Genomic DNA, 14,940 nt, shown 5'->3' with positions numbered 1-14,940 from the left:
TAATATATTTGAAAAGATAAAAGCTTACCTTCCAGGACAAGGATTTGTTGATGATAAAACCACGGAAGTTTGGTAGGTCCCTCAGCTCCAAATCTGTAAGTTCGGGAAACTCAACCTCGTCGTCCACTTCGCTGTTGTTGAAAATTCCCTCCATCTCTTTGCAGATCTCTACAGATATTTTATGAAGTTGTCTCAATCCTTTAGCCATGGATAGTGGAATGAAGTACTTCAACTCATGACATGAATCTATATTTAATTCTCTCAATTTCCCAAAGTATGGAAGCTGAATTTCTGGTAACCGTGGAATCCCCTGTAGTGCATCAACTAAGTAGCCCTGTTCAACACATTCATCAGTTGATATTACCTCCTTCATATTTATCACTTTTATCAAATTCAAGACTTCAGCTTTCCCCATCAAGACTTTCATCCCAGTTTCTTTAATATCACTTGCATCATCTCTAAGTTGCAACACTTTCGCATAATTTCTGTCAGCTACAATTTCATTTGTGCAGCCTACACAAATTTTAAATCTTTCTAAGTTTCTAAAGACTGAAACTTCAGGCAAAATGGAGGCTTTTGGTACAGAAATTTCTAATGCAGTCATATGATGAGTGTCTAGCTCGCTGAGGCTTGCATTGGTTTTCCTTCCGTCTTCCATGGGTTCCCAATTCCCAAAGCGATATGGCAAATACAACTCTTCTAGTTTAGACAGCGCTAACAATACGCCTGATGGAATGTATTCAAGGCGATCGACCCTCCTCAAGTCCAGCAACCTTAGATTTTTTAGTTGTCCTATTTCTCCAGGCAACCTTAAGCATCTACCACGAATTTCGAGTATTTCTAGTTTGACAAGAGCTCCAATGGCGCGTCCCCAATATTCGTTAAATACCACAAGACGTAAGGTTCGAAGATTCCTCAGGACATCAAGTGATTGTAGCAGTGAAGGGAAACTCGAAGACAAAGCTAGAACTTTGAGTTCTTTCATCCCTGCATAAACGATGTTTGGATGGCCTGGTGACCGACGATGTGCCCCAATTTGCAAGAGTTCAAGCTTCGGATACTCCAAATCATTAAGCTGGTCACTGATTTTTTCATACAAAAGTGAAATTGCAATGCAATGTTTGTACCCATCTTCCTCTCGCCACTCTTTCATTTTAGCCTCACTTTGTAACGTGTGCCATTGCTTATCTCTTGAGGCAATTGATATGGCTACATCGCGGACAATATCATGCATTTTGACATAGTCATGCCCATCACCTTCAAGCAATAAAAATGATTCTTTAAGTTCATCAATAAGATTATAGACCCTAGTTCTTGCATGATGCACTTTATCAACATTTTTAAACAACCGTAGGCCCATTCCATATCTAACCAAATCTTCAACCCGAATATCGAAATCTTCAGGGAACAAACTACAAAGCAGAAAGCATGACTTGGCCTCTTCGGCTTCCAAAAGCTTGTAACTTAATTCAATTCTGGAAAACACATCTCTTGATACGCCTTGCAGGTTAGAATTCTTTAGCTGTTGGAGCGTATCATCCCATGTGTTTCTCCCTCTGTTTTTTAATCCCTTTGCAATAGTTACAATAGCAAGAGGTAAGCCTCCACATTCATCTGCAATCTCAGTTGCCGTGTGACGCAAATCCTGGTCAATGGAAATGCCTGCCATCTCTCTAAAAAGATCCCAAGCTTCATCCTTTGTTAAAACATCCACAGGGAAATTCTTTTCACTTCCCATTTTATTGCATTCATAAATGTTACGTGAAGTCAACATAATTTTGTGTCCCTTTCTCTCTCCCCTTGAAGGAAGTCCTATTTTTTCAAAATCCAACTCGCGCCAAACATCATCCAATACTATGAGGATCCTCTTACCATGGTTTATAAGCCCCTGACGAAGCTCGCCTGCTCTTTTTAACTCATTCTCATCGTCCAATTTCAATTTCAGCCAAGATGCAATGTCACCTTGTATCTTTTTTATATTAGGATTTTCGGACACTACTGCCATTCCAACGACATCAAACAAATTCTCTCTTTCAACTCTTTGCACAAGCTGTTTTACCATCGTGGTTTTACCCACACCACCAGCTCCACATATACTGATCCTGCTAAGGTTGTCATCGTTCAAGGCCTCCCAGACTTTATTTTTAATTGATTCCCTTGATGTAAAATCCATAATGCCTTTAGTAATGAAAGCTGATCCTAGGTTGATACCGAACTCTTCAGTCTTTTTGAGCAGATCAAGCACCGTCTCTGTCATCTCTTTAGCTTTCTTGCTCAAGGAATAACGTGACATTGGATCTGGACAGTTCGTGTTAAAACACTTGTTTTCATTTTGAAAAAATTCATCGCCCTTCTTAATGATGTCATCCACTTGCTTTTGCCATTGAATTATTGAATAAGGAGTGTGGCCAGCGTCCACGACAGTTTTCTTATTTTTCAGTTTCTGAAGCTCCTCTTTCAGATTCTTGATGTTAAGTTCGTAGCCAGTTAGGTAACCAATATGTCGCCTGATAGGGGCCACCAAGGGTTTAATAATTTCAACAGCAACACTTGCAACAGGAATGAGAATATCGACTACCAAGGGTTTAATAATTTCAACAGCAACACTTGCAACAGCAATGAGAATATTGACTGCCATTTCCAGAATAACCAAGACCTGAAACACAAATGCCAACAAGAACAGTAAAACACGAATTCAAATATTAAAAAAAAAAAAAAAAAAAAACTAAAGGAAGGCATATATATGTGTATATAAAACTACAGATACAAAATCCAAGGATAGATTACTGACAAACGGAAAACACCGATAAACAAAGTTAGTTTTTGTATATTGAGCATACACAAAACTGCAAGAATCAAAATTTTACTTCATTCATTTTGAACAATAAAACTAACAAAATAAACAATAGAATAAAAATTAATTAAACAATAAAATAGATTATATAATAATATCACTGATTTTGAAATTTAATAACCACCAAATGTAATTAATCCTAGAAAAAAATATAAACTAAAATATAAATTAAATTGAAATAAATATTATATAATATATTAAAATGAAATGAAATAAAATAAATCACCCTTTTTTTAATAGTATATTACAAGTCAATTTTCTCATTCTTACTTGATTACTGCTATGAATTTCAAGCATATTTTTTATATTTTGATTGAATCATTAGTATATTTATTTTAAATTTAAAAAATAATATTTATTTATAATTAATTATGATTTTGAGAATTTAACTATATTAAATATATATATTAAATTTATCAAAAATACCCTTCATTTTTCAAATTAATTACAATTATATTTTTACTATTTAAGTTAATTTTAAAGTTTTTATAAATTTAAAATTTTTAGTTCTACTTAACTTAAATTAAATTTAAAATTTTATAAGAAGCAATTAACTAAAATAAGAAAGTAATCAGTGAAAATAAAAATTATTATTAATCTATAATCTATAATAACTTAGTGATGAAAATTTGTCATTAATTACCTTTAATGGCAATATATCCATTAATAATACTTCAGCAATAAGAAGTTTTTCTTTACAAAGTCGTACACGCTTTATCTATCACTAATACTTTCAATAGAAGAAACAATTTCATATACATTTGTCACTAATAATTGTACTTCAATTAAAAATCCTATTATAATTCTATATTCTTAATTCTATAAGAATTATTAATTTTAAAAAAATATTTAGTTTATTAAAATGAAATTAATAAACAAAATTCAATACCCAATCTTACTTATGCCAATTTATTTATTTATTTCTATTATTTTAATCTATTATATTTCTATTAAATTCAAAAACTTATTACAGAAATAAAAAATCAAGTGTTTTTAATATAACAATATTATATATATGTATATATATATAGTCTTTAAATCATGTGCAATAAATTTTATAATACATTTGTGCTAAGCCCCTTATTTGTTATGGATAAGGGTTAAGCTAGGCTCCACCATATGTGTGTGTGGGTTGTATGATTCTTCCTTGTATCTAGCATCAATTTTATCCCTTATGTAGCATACAAATGCATCTGTCTAGTGTTTCGATAATCATCGGATAAAGGACATGATGAGATTTAGGTAAGCAAACATGCTAAGGTCTGCCATGGATGTATGTACCCCATAGGATGACATATTTGAATTAACTGTGATAGGCTATGATAGTGTGTCTACCTAGTAAGAGGCACAAAGGCTTAGAGAGGGGTTATACCAGCATAGCCACACTATATGTGGTGGGCATAAGCGCCACTTTTAGCAGGTTGATGGGCAAATGTCTCTTGAAGTTGCATTTTTCCATAAGAGTTCTATAGAGAATAAGAGGTTAAAAATCATAGTTTATTTGAAGGGATTGTTTAACCTATCTAATGTTCTCACTGTTAATTTTATAAGCCACAAATTACAATACCAACATATGATTATTGTATAAACCTGCATACATCCTAATGGTGCCCTATAAGAATATTTTGCTAATAATTTTCTCCTTGGGGGATCCACTGTGTTTAGATAGGGTTTTGTATTTTTAGAGGAATTAGAAACTCCTAGTGAGGGTTTATGACCCTTAAGATAAAGAGTTGAAGCTATTAAGCGGGTGGTAGCTTGGGGAAAAGATTTTTTTGAATAGGAGTAAGCATTCGATTCAGTAAGTTTAGATGTTGATTACAGATACAATTTCTACAACTACCTAAAGTTAATATAATTCTATCATGAAATACACATCCAATACACATTATAAATAATTTACCTAATATTCTCACAAGAAAATAATTTTAAGCTATTTACACACTCAGTGTATCATATCAATACATAAATATGAGAGTTGATCCCTTGTACAGCTCTCTTAATTCAAATCCCGCTAGTGAGATACCTCTTTAGTGGAATTTTCGCTTAAAATCCAAGTGTAGAGGCTAGCAAAATACCTCTCAAAGCCATGCCTCACCTCGACTTTACCATACTCATAAGGATCAATTTTTTACGAGACTAGCTCAAGGCGTGACTATATATATATATATATATATATATATATATATATATATATATATATATATATATATATATATATAGTGGATGAAGTAAAAATTTTTATTTTTTCTATATAATAATTATAATTTAATAAAATAAATAAATTATATAATAACCCATTGAAATAATAATATATATTTTATTGTATTAAAATGGCAAAAGCAAAGCATGGATTACATGATCATTGTGACACGAGTTTCATCAGTGGTGCCAGGAATGAATCAGGCTCCCTCATATTTATTTTTTCTGTTAAGGTGCAATGGTCCGATTCATTGGAATAGGTTTAGTTCATTCGAATATTAAAGAGGTTTAACATCTAAATCAGACCAAATTAGATATGGATTCCTAATTAAACTGGTTTTACTAACCGGTCCAATCTGGACCTAGTTTGACAACACAGGTAGGTGGACCACTTCTATAGAAATGTCAACAGCATACCTAAGGGGTAGGTCAAGCACCATACTACAAAATAGTTATAAATAGAATGGATCCTAGCTATACTGCAAAAATAATCCACTTCTCCATGACACAACATTCTTAAAATTCAACTTTTTCTAATATATATAATTACTAGAATAACTTAACTATTGAAGGCTTCATTTCTAAAATCTCTCCTATGATAACTTTCTTTTCATTCTACAGAGGTTCTATAGAGGTTTCAATGTCCAACATTGGAAGAGACACAGAACCTCACATCATCTCTAGATAAAGTCACAAATCCCTCAACAACGAGAAATTATATGACGAATCAGTTATTCCATGTGAGTAATTATATATGAAATGACAAGCTAATTATATAGTACTAATTAAGTTACAATAAATTCCATATAATTCAGTTTTATTCCTGTATTAAAAATAATTTTTTTCTTTAAATTATAATTATCTTTTTATGTTTAACTGTTATTTCATTATTAATTTATTATTTCATGTCAAATACTGATACAAAATCACGATTGTACTATATAATTTCTCCTCAGTGATAAGCTCTATGTGGCGAGAAACCCTGGCCCATATTTATTGACAGTATGATGTTGAATCTTGAAATCTATAAGTTGCATTAAAAATACTTGATCTACAAAATATTTAAGTATCAAATAAAATTGATACCAAAAATTAAAAAGCAAGTATATTTATGGATGACTTACCCAGAAAAAAAATCTACCAAAGACTTCAAAATTCAACCTATGGTACATAGAAAGGCAAGAATATCAATTATAGTGAGACTGTATGAATGAAAGAAAAATAAAGATGATCAACTCTTTGACAGGGAAAGCAATTTCACCAGTAACTGTACTTGCAATAGCAATAAGAATCTCCAAGTAGGATAGAGTTTTGTCTCTTAAATCTGCAAAAGAATACAACTATATTTCAGAATCAGCCAATCATAAAAATAGCAAGAAAAAGTCATTTCTACCAAAAAGATTCTAGTTAGTGGCAAGACTCAAAATTTCATTTATTTTTTGAAAGTTTTAACCAATAATTAGCTGCAGATGTGTTAAAATTAATAACTAAAGTTCTTATTATTAAAATGTTTTGAATGATTGTAATTTTGGTTGTTTTCTTTATAATACAATTTAATTTAAAAGTTATTTTATCGATTAAGATTAATTTTATTATCTAAAATAAAATAATAATAATAATAATAATAATAATAATAATAATAATAATAAAAAGAAGGCAAGCACGCCAAGGCTCCAAGGTTAAGTAACTAGGCCTGGGTTCACCCATGATGGTCAAAACCCAGGCTCATGTCTTGCTAGCCCAGGCTTCCGTAGAAGAAGCTTTTGTGGTTTTGCTAGCTGCTATAAATTTGAAGCTTTTTCCCAATAGGTAACGGCAGGAAATGGACTGATTTCCTCATGTAATAAGTATATTATAACGCCAAATTTATGGGAGGGTAAGGCAGAAAGTTGGTTTTGGTTTCATTCTTGGCAAGTAAGGAGGATTTTGGGTTCTTTTCTGTGCTTGGTTTTCCCTCAGAAGCTGCAAGACTCTTTGCCTAGGAAGCCTTGGATTAATATTCCAACACTATCTTTCGAATACAAAGAGAGTGGGGGCCCTTTCAAAACTGTGTGTGTCTGCTTAATTAGAATAAACCTACATCTGAAACATGAATTTATCTTGTAAATTGAAAAAAAAAAAAAGAAAAAAGCAACCAAACTAAACTTACAAATGGAGTCCGTTGGAGCAGCAATTTTCAAGAGAAACAAAAATCAGCAGGCCTGAGCGTGAGATGAGCAGCTAACAAGCAAGAACAGTTCCATCTCTTTACACACAGCAAGAGGATCAGTGAGTTCAGAAAGCTCAAACAAACATAGAAAGCCAAGAATCAAAGAAAATAGCTGAGTAGCTAGGAGGAGATCTGTATCAGTGCATATGTATAAAAACATACAACTGTCAATAAAAACATAAGATAAATAATTTAGCAATATTAATTTTATTAATATTATTTTAGCTAAATTTCAACGTTTCAGATTTTATTTCAGTGATTATTTTAAAACTTTATTATTATTATTGAAGGACCTACTTATAGAACTCTTGAAAGTTTACGGGTTAAATCGTAATATTTTATAAAAAATAAATTGGCCAATCAAGATGTGAACAGCCCCCCACGAGTTATCCTATCAACCCCCTTTTTGGTAAGCCTAAACCTAGCGCTAGCAAGCTCTTGTCGGTGACAACAACTTCGGTGGCCCATAAACGATGGCAACACAGGTGTTTTCTAATGAGAAACTAAAGGAGAGAACGAATTCATAGCCAACAACTTCCATTGATGCTTTCGACAATCCATGCATCAAATGGTTGTGATTCAGTTGGCAATGATTTTCCCTCAACCTACTTCATTTCTCGACCAATATATGGTGGCCGTTTTCATGGCTGTTTCCGGCAAGGAAAGGAGGCTGATTCTTTTTGGTCAAATCTCGACCAAACAATGTCCCATTCAGATAATTAGATCCAAGGATCATGACCTCTGTGCCTCAACCTTCATTTTGATGCCTTGATCATATATCAGATGACGAAGATGACTCAGAGTAAATTAGCCAATCTATAACAATTGGAGAGGAGTTTTGACAAATGGACTTCGGGTCATGACTAATGGACTCTAGGCATCTCGTATGTGCATTCGGATTGGCAATATCTCACTAGCACTCGGGATCGAGTTTATAGCCAGACCGAGGCTCTCGGTAGACTATCTCTAAGGATAGTCAATCTTATAGTTGACCCTATGCATTCAAAATGCATTTTAGGTCACAGAATTAGCAAAGGTAAATTCACAATCAAGTTGCTCTCTTTAACCAATAATCTAAGGTAGTTTGAGACCAAATTAAATATTAATGGCTTAATGAAAATAAACAAAATTAAATTTAAATAGTTAAAGGACGATGAAATGAACCCCTTTGAATATTTTCATAATTTTTGAAACTTTGAACATAATTAATTAGACTATACTAAAGTTTGGTGCATGAGTTGGAGATTTGACATCAGAATTAGGCTAAGATGTTTTCGTAGGCCCCGAATAGGTAGTGTGATGAGAGTTGTGGGCTTAAGCTATTTGTGAGGTTGTCACCCTTTCATATCTATGTTTGCCTTGTAGTTGGTTAAGTCCTAGATATAAAAGAGACTCTGTAAAATACTAACAAAACTTAGATTGCTATTACTCTTACTTTTGTAATTATTTAATTATTTTTTCATCAATGTCTAATAGATATTAATGTGTTTGTATAGGTGACTTGAGCTAATTGTCCTTTTATTCGCAGTCAAACCAGTAGTAGTCGAGTCAATCAGTCTATAATATTAAATATTTTTATATTTTTAATATTATTACATTTTTAGCATGCCCATGAATTTACTTATACTAGGTATTTAATGATTATATTAGAAGCATCCTTTATTTATTGCTTTATTATTTACATTTTGCTACCCTGGGGATAAATTGGAGCTTCTATGTGTGTGTTGTAACGCCCTCACCATAGTTAGTCCGTACATTTTACTGTTCCGACGACTCATGTCTATTCGGACAGTCAAAATGTCTGGAACTACACCTAAACTATAGTGAGAAGGCATAAATTGAAGAAATAAATGTTAAAAAAATATAGGAAAAATGTAGAAAAAAAAATAAAGTAAAATTTAGAGAATTTATCAATTGGTACAAAAATAATAAAAATAACCCGATATGCACCATGAAGGGCATTTTGGTCATTTCAACCCCAGAGGTGAATTTTGACCTAAATGTCAAAATTTAAAATTTAGAAAATGGAATAATTAACATAAATTAAGATTACAAGTTTATGAATTTGAATTAGGAAAAAGAAGAAGAGAAAAGAAAAGAGAAAGAAAAGAAAATAAAGAGCTTATGACAATTTAAAAAAATTTAAAGTACAAATATATATATATGAGATAAGAGACAAAATCCCACCAACCCCAAGCCTCCATCTTCTTCTTCCCTCTTCTCTCTCTCTCCCTCTCTTGGAACCGTCCACCATGGGAGCTCTCTCCTTCCATTTTTGTTCTTCTTAAAGCTTGATTTTCCAAGCTTTCTCTTCCCCAAAACCCATAGTCCCCTTCATTAAAAAGTTAGCCCACTCCATAAGGAAGCCATTGATAGTGAAAAGAAGAAGAAAAGTTGAAGTTTAACAAGTTACCCAAGAGGTTAGTGCCTAATCTTCCTTTCTTTCTTTATTAATCCTTGAGTTAAGGTTAAAATGAAGTGAAATTTGTAAGAAACTAAAAGAAATAGGTGAGTTATGAGGGGAGTGAATTTTTGGTACCCATGGTGAGTGATGGTTTTTGATGACTATGATGTATATAAAGTCATTTAATGATGTTGGTTGATGCATTTATAAGTATTATAAGTTGATTTACATTGAGATTTTATGAGGTTGAAATTGTGAGTTAGGGTTTGGCCTAACTTTGGTATTTTTGTATTATGCCATGCAATTGGGATTGTTGAGATGTGTTGATGATATTTAGAAGTGCCTTGAATGTCAAATTGAAGCAAGGAAGTTGGAGGAGAAATGAATTATTGGAAGTGCTATTTTCTGCAGGTTGTGTTTGTTGAGGGCAGTGTACATTTTATGCCATAAATGAAATTATGTGACCCCAATTGGTATGAGGCCAATTGGAGGTGAAACTAGACCCAAAATAGCCCATATTCTATGAAGAAACTATGCCCAAATTCTGTCCAAAACTTGACCTAAATACTGTCTAAATCCGGATTACCCTGCAACCCAACCCAGAAAATGACCAAATGAACACCTGTTCATTTGGTCATAACTCTCTCTATACTAGTCCAAATGACCTAAAATTTCACCAATGGGAAGTTTAGACATAGGGCTACATTTTTTATGAAGACCACTTAACCCAGTTTTGCCTTTAACCAATTCAAATTGTTAGCAAAAGTTGGGTCACTGAAACTGCCAACCCAGAAAATGACCAAATGAACAGTACGTCATAACTCTCTCTATACTGGTCCAAATGACCTAAAATTTCACCCATGGAAAGTTTAGACATAGGGATACACTTTTTATGAAGACCACTTAACCTAGTTTTGCCATTAACCAATTCAAATTGTTAGCATAAGTTGGGTCACTGAAACTGCCAACCCAGAAAATGACCAAATGAACAGTACATATTCATTTGGTCATAACTCTCTCTATACTGGTCCAAATAACCTAAAATTTCACCCATGGAAAATTTAGACATAGGGATACACTTTTCATGAAGACCACTTAACCCAGTTTTGCCTTTAACCAATTCAAATTGTTAGCATAAATTGGGTCACTGAAACTGCCAACCCAGAAAATGACCAAATGAACAGTACATATTCATTTGGTCATAACTCTCTCTATATTGGTCCAAATGACCTAAAATTTCACCCATGGAAAGTTTAGACATAGGGCTACACTTTTCATGAGGACCACTTAACCCAGTTTTGCCTTTAACCAATTCACATTATTAGCACAAGTTGGGCCACTGAAACTGACAACCCAGAAAATGTCCCAAAATACTATTCCTTTGGTATTTTAACCATAACTTGAGTTCTATAACCCCAAACTCAGTATTCAAAAACTGAAATTCAAGTTTAAACATAGAGGAGCAATTGTTATGAAGGAATTGTGACTAAATAGACATCCCAACCTAGTCAAATTCCTAGATAAATATAACACATCAACATGAACCTAAAGAAAGGTTCATGGGAAAAATGCTATATATGATAATTAAAATACTCATAAGGAGAATTAAATATTAAAAATGATAAGAATATGTAAATTGGGACTAATGTCCTATTAATATGAAATTAATGGTACCAATGAACAGTACTAGAAAATAGTAATAGTGAACAGTGCTAAATTAATTAAAAATATTTAATTGCCCATAGTATACCTAGACTTATTTATTTAGTTTGGATAAATTGGTATATCAATTAGGGACTACAGATAGCAGTACTGCCTACTGAGAAAATCATGAACTGACAATATATGTCTGGTATGATTGTTCTACAGGCTATATGCCTACTTACGGGCCATTGTGCCTACTTTATTTCTGGCTTTACAAGCCTGACAGCGGGTCTCGTGCTCGACAGCTGGCCTCGTGCCTGACAGACGTATACTGGATAGACATATGGCTGTCTAACCAGTACACACTTGTACATCTAGCTTTTATAATTTGTTATAGGTTTTCTTGGGCACTGATAAAAAAAAATTAATTAAGACTTAAAATACAATAAGTAATCATAAAAGATCCCGATAATTTAATTATTTCCAAAGAGCAATAAAATGTAAAAGACCCAGAAATTATGAGTTGCATATATTGTTTCAAATTATTCAATTATTGTTATTATAAATTATGCACCACTAAGCGTTATGCTTAGCGCGTTGGTTTTCCATCGCGTAGGTACGGGAGATCAGCCGCATCGCCCCAAAGTGCAAAGAAGAAGATCGATAGTGCAGCGTAACTCGATCAGATCTGCCATTGTCCAGAGTCACCTCACCAATCTTTTGTATTTTGGTAGGGCCCATGTATAGACTAGTATTTTGGTTCATTATGTTTAGTCATGATGTAATTACTAGTTTATGATGTATTTCATTTTGGACTTGAAATGAAAACTTATAATTTATTATCTATGAATTTCCATATGAATGCAATAGATGACACTTCATTTTGAGATCTCATAAATAGTTGTGAATGATATGATAAAAGAGAATATGATATGGAAATATGCGAGATGACTATGAATATGTTAACAGGTGATAGTGGAACCCGCCAGATGCTAATAAAACAGAGGAAGATCTGTCCGAGTCTCCACAAAAATAGATATAAAAAAAAAAATTCTACACATAAATTGCCTGATTTAAATGACATTAAAATTTACAATAGACATGACAAGACAAGATAGGGTGCTCCGGCACCGAATGTGGCACTTCTTGCTCGACTATACAATAGACGGGTAAGGGGCGTCACATTTAGTGGTATCAGAGCAGAGGTTTAGACGGTTCCAAACCTAAATAGTTAGAAATAGATAGAGTGCATCACATGCATGGGCCTTTAAATAGAGTCGAGGTGACACTAATACAGATCTATTTCTTTGTCTGTTTTATAGGATCGATGACATCTGATCCTTCAGAGCACGGACCTCCGAGACCGATAGAGGAGGAAGTAGAGAGTCACGCACCTGCTCCTAGTCGGGGGAGAAGTGGTAGTAGAGCAGAGTCATCTCGAGGTACTGTGAGTAGGGCACAGCAGGCCTTCTATGAACAGATGACACAGCTGTTCCGTCAGATCGCCGGAGCTATTCCCCAGCCACAACCACCTTCACCTCCACAGCCACAGCCACAGCCACCTCCACCTCCACCTCCACAGCCACAGCCACCACCACCACCATCACCTGTACAGCCACCTCCACCCCTACAGCTGCAACCTATGCACAGATCTCCACTAGAGAGACTGCGAAAGTATGGGGCAATTGACTTCAGAGGTAAGAGGGATAATGATCCAGCCACAGCAGAGTATTGGCTGGAGAGGACAGAGAGGGTATTGCAGCAGTTGCACTGCACCCCAGAGCAGCAGTTGGAGTGTGCTCTATCACTGCTACAAAAGGATGCATATAGATGGTGGGTGACAGTATCTAGAGTAGTACAGCCTGGACAGATCACCTGGGAGTTCTTTCTAGCTGAATTCAGAAAGAAATACATCAGTCATGTGTACTTGGAGGCCAGAAGGAGAGAATTCCTGGCACTGAGATAGAGGCAGCTGACAGTCTCCGAATATGAGCAAGAATTCGTGAGACTTAGCGAATATGCATTGGAGTTGATGCCGACAGAGATTGATAAATGCAGAAGATTCGAGGATGGACTGAATGACAACATCAGGTTGATAGTGACATCTGACCACTTCACAGATTTCTCTCTGTTGATAGCATCAGCCCTTGATGTGGAGAGTCAGAAATGAAGAGCAGTCCAGAAAGGATAGGCAACGCAAGAGGGGTTCTGGTGCAGTCGGTCAGTTCGATGAACACGGGCGATAAAAGACCCAAGGAGTCTCAGGGTCAGACTCAATGTCGGGGCAAGAAACAGAAGTCTCGGTTTGCTCCAAGGAGAGGAGGAGGACAATCTGGTGCATCAGTGGGTAGTTCACAGTGCGGCTACACGAGATCAGCCCACCACCTGCTTGTGTACATTGTGGTAGACCCACAGAGGAGGGTGCAGATTGTTGACAGGTGGATGTTTCAGATGTGGGTCTACGGATCACTTCCTGAAGGATTGTCCACGGAGGAACACTAGTGCTCCCACTGCTCCATCTCAGATGGAGAGGTCTGCCCCAGCAGCACATAGGGGTAGAAGACCTGCGAGGCCTGATACAGCTGGTACATCACAGAGGCCTACTGCAGAGATAGTGCAGAGGCAGGAGACTAGGGTAGCACCACGTGCTTATGCTATGAGAGCTCGAGATGAGCCAGAACCAGCTGATGTTATTAGAGGTACATTTTCTTTTTATGACCTGCTAGTATGTGCATTGATTGATCCGGGTTCCACACATTCATATGTGTGTATCACACCACCAATTGATAGAGGGGTACAAGTAGAGGAGCTAGAGGAGGACATACAAGTCACAAACCCTTTAGGCCATACTGTCATGGTGAAAAAAGTCTACAAGGGTTGTCCTCTGAAAATACAAGGGTATGAGTTTTTAGCTGACTTGATTGAGCTACCATTCCATGAGTTCGATGTGATATTGGGTATGGACTGGTTATCACGTCATCAGGCGATGGTAGATTGTCGGCTAAAGAGGATGTCACTACAGACAGTAGATGGGGATGTGATTACAGTTGTGGGTGAAGGAACGGGTTGTCTTTCCACCATCATATCAGCCACAACAGCCAGCAGATTGATAAGAAAGGGCTATGAGGCTTTCTTAGCACATGTGGTTGACACCAGGAAGACTAGCCCAAGCATGCAGGAGATCCCCACTGTATGTGATTTTTTGGATGTGTTTCCGGAAGAGTTGCTAGGTTTGCCACCTAATAGAGAAGTGGAGTTTGCTATAGAGGTTATGCCGGGTACTGCACCAATGTCCATTGCTCCATATAGGATGGCACCTACTGAACTGAGAGAGTTGAAAGTTCAGTTACAGGAGCTACTAGACAAGGGCTTCATACGCCCTAGTGTGTCACCCTGGGGAGCACCAGCGCTATTTGTGAAGAAGAAGAACGGTACCCTTCGGCTATGTATAGACTACCTGCAGCTGAATAAGGTGACTGTGAAAAACAAATACCCTTTACCTAGGGTAGATGACCTGTTTGATCAGTTGAGGGGAGCTAGAGTACTCTCCAAGATAGATCTCAGATCAGGCTATCACCAGTTGAGAGTGAAGGAGACAGATGTTCCTAAAACTGCTTTCAGGACCCG

The 14,940-nt window shown here is 35.5% G+C and overlaps 1 protein-coding gene across 1 annotated transcript in view; it reads right to left on the bottom strand.

The window, feature by feature from the left end:
- Positions 1–14,940, bottom strand: part of LOC131174623 (probable disease resistance protein At4g27220) — a 31,836-nt gene that overhangs the window by 3,557 nt on the left and 13,339 nt on the right. Inside the window, exons 6-9 of the mRNA XM_058138377.1 lie at positions 7,308–7,429; positions 6,293–6,380; positions 4,227–4,320; positions 29–2,656 (exon numbers count right to left, since the gene is read on the bottom strand). Coding sequence (XP_057994360.1) covers positions 29–2,656; positions 4,227–4,320; positions 6,293–6,380; positions 7,308–7,429 — 2,932 coding nt within the window. The remainder of the gene's footprint in view (positions 1–28; positions 2,657–4,226; positions 4,321–6,292; positions 6,381–7,307; positions 7,430–14,940) is intronic.

This window comes from Hevea brasiliensis, chromosome 16, assembly GCF_030052815.1.
Source record: "Hevea brasiliensis isolate MT/VB/25A 57/8 chromosome 16, ASM3005281v1, whole genome shotgun sequence".
NCBI lineage: Eukaryota > Viridiplantae > Streptophyta > Magnoliopsida > Malpighiales > Euphorbiaceae > Hevea > Hevea brasiliensis.
The sequence above is the reverse complement of the archived record's forward strand: the minus strand, read 5'-3'. Positions and strand labels throughout refer to the sequence as shown.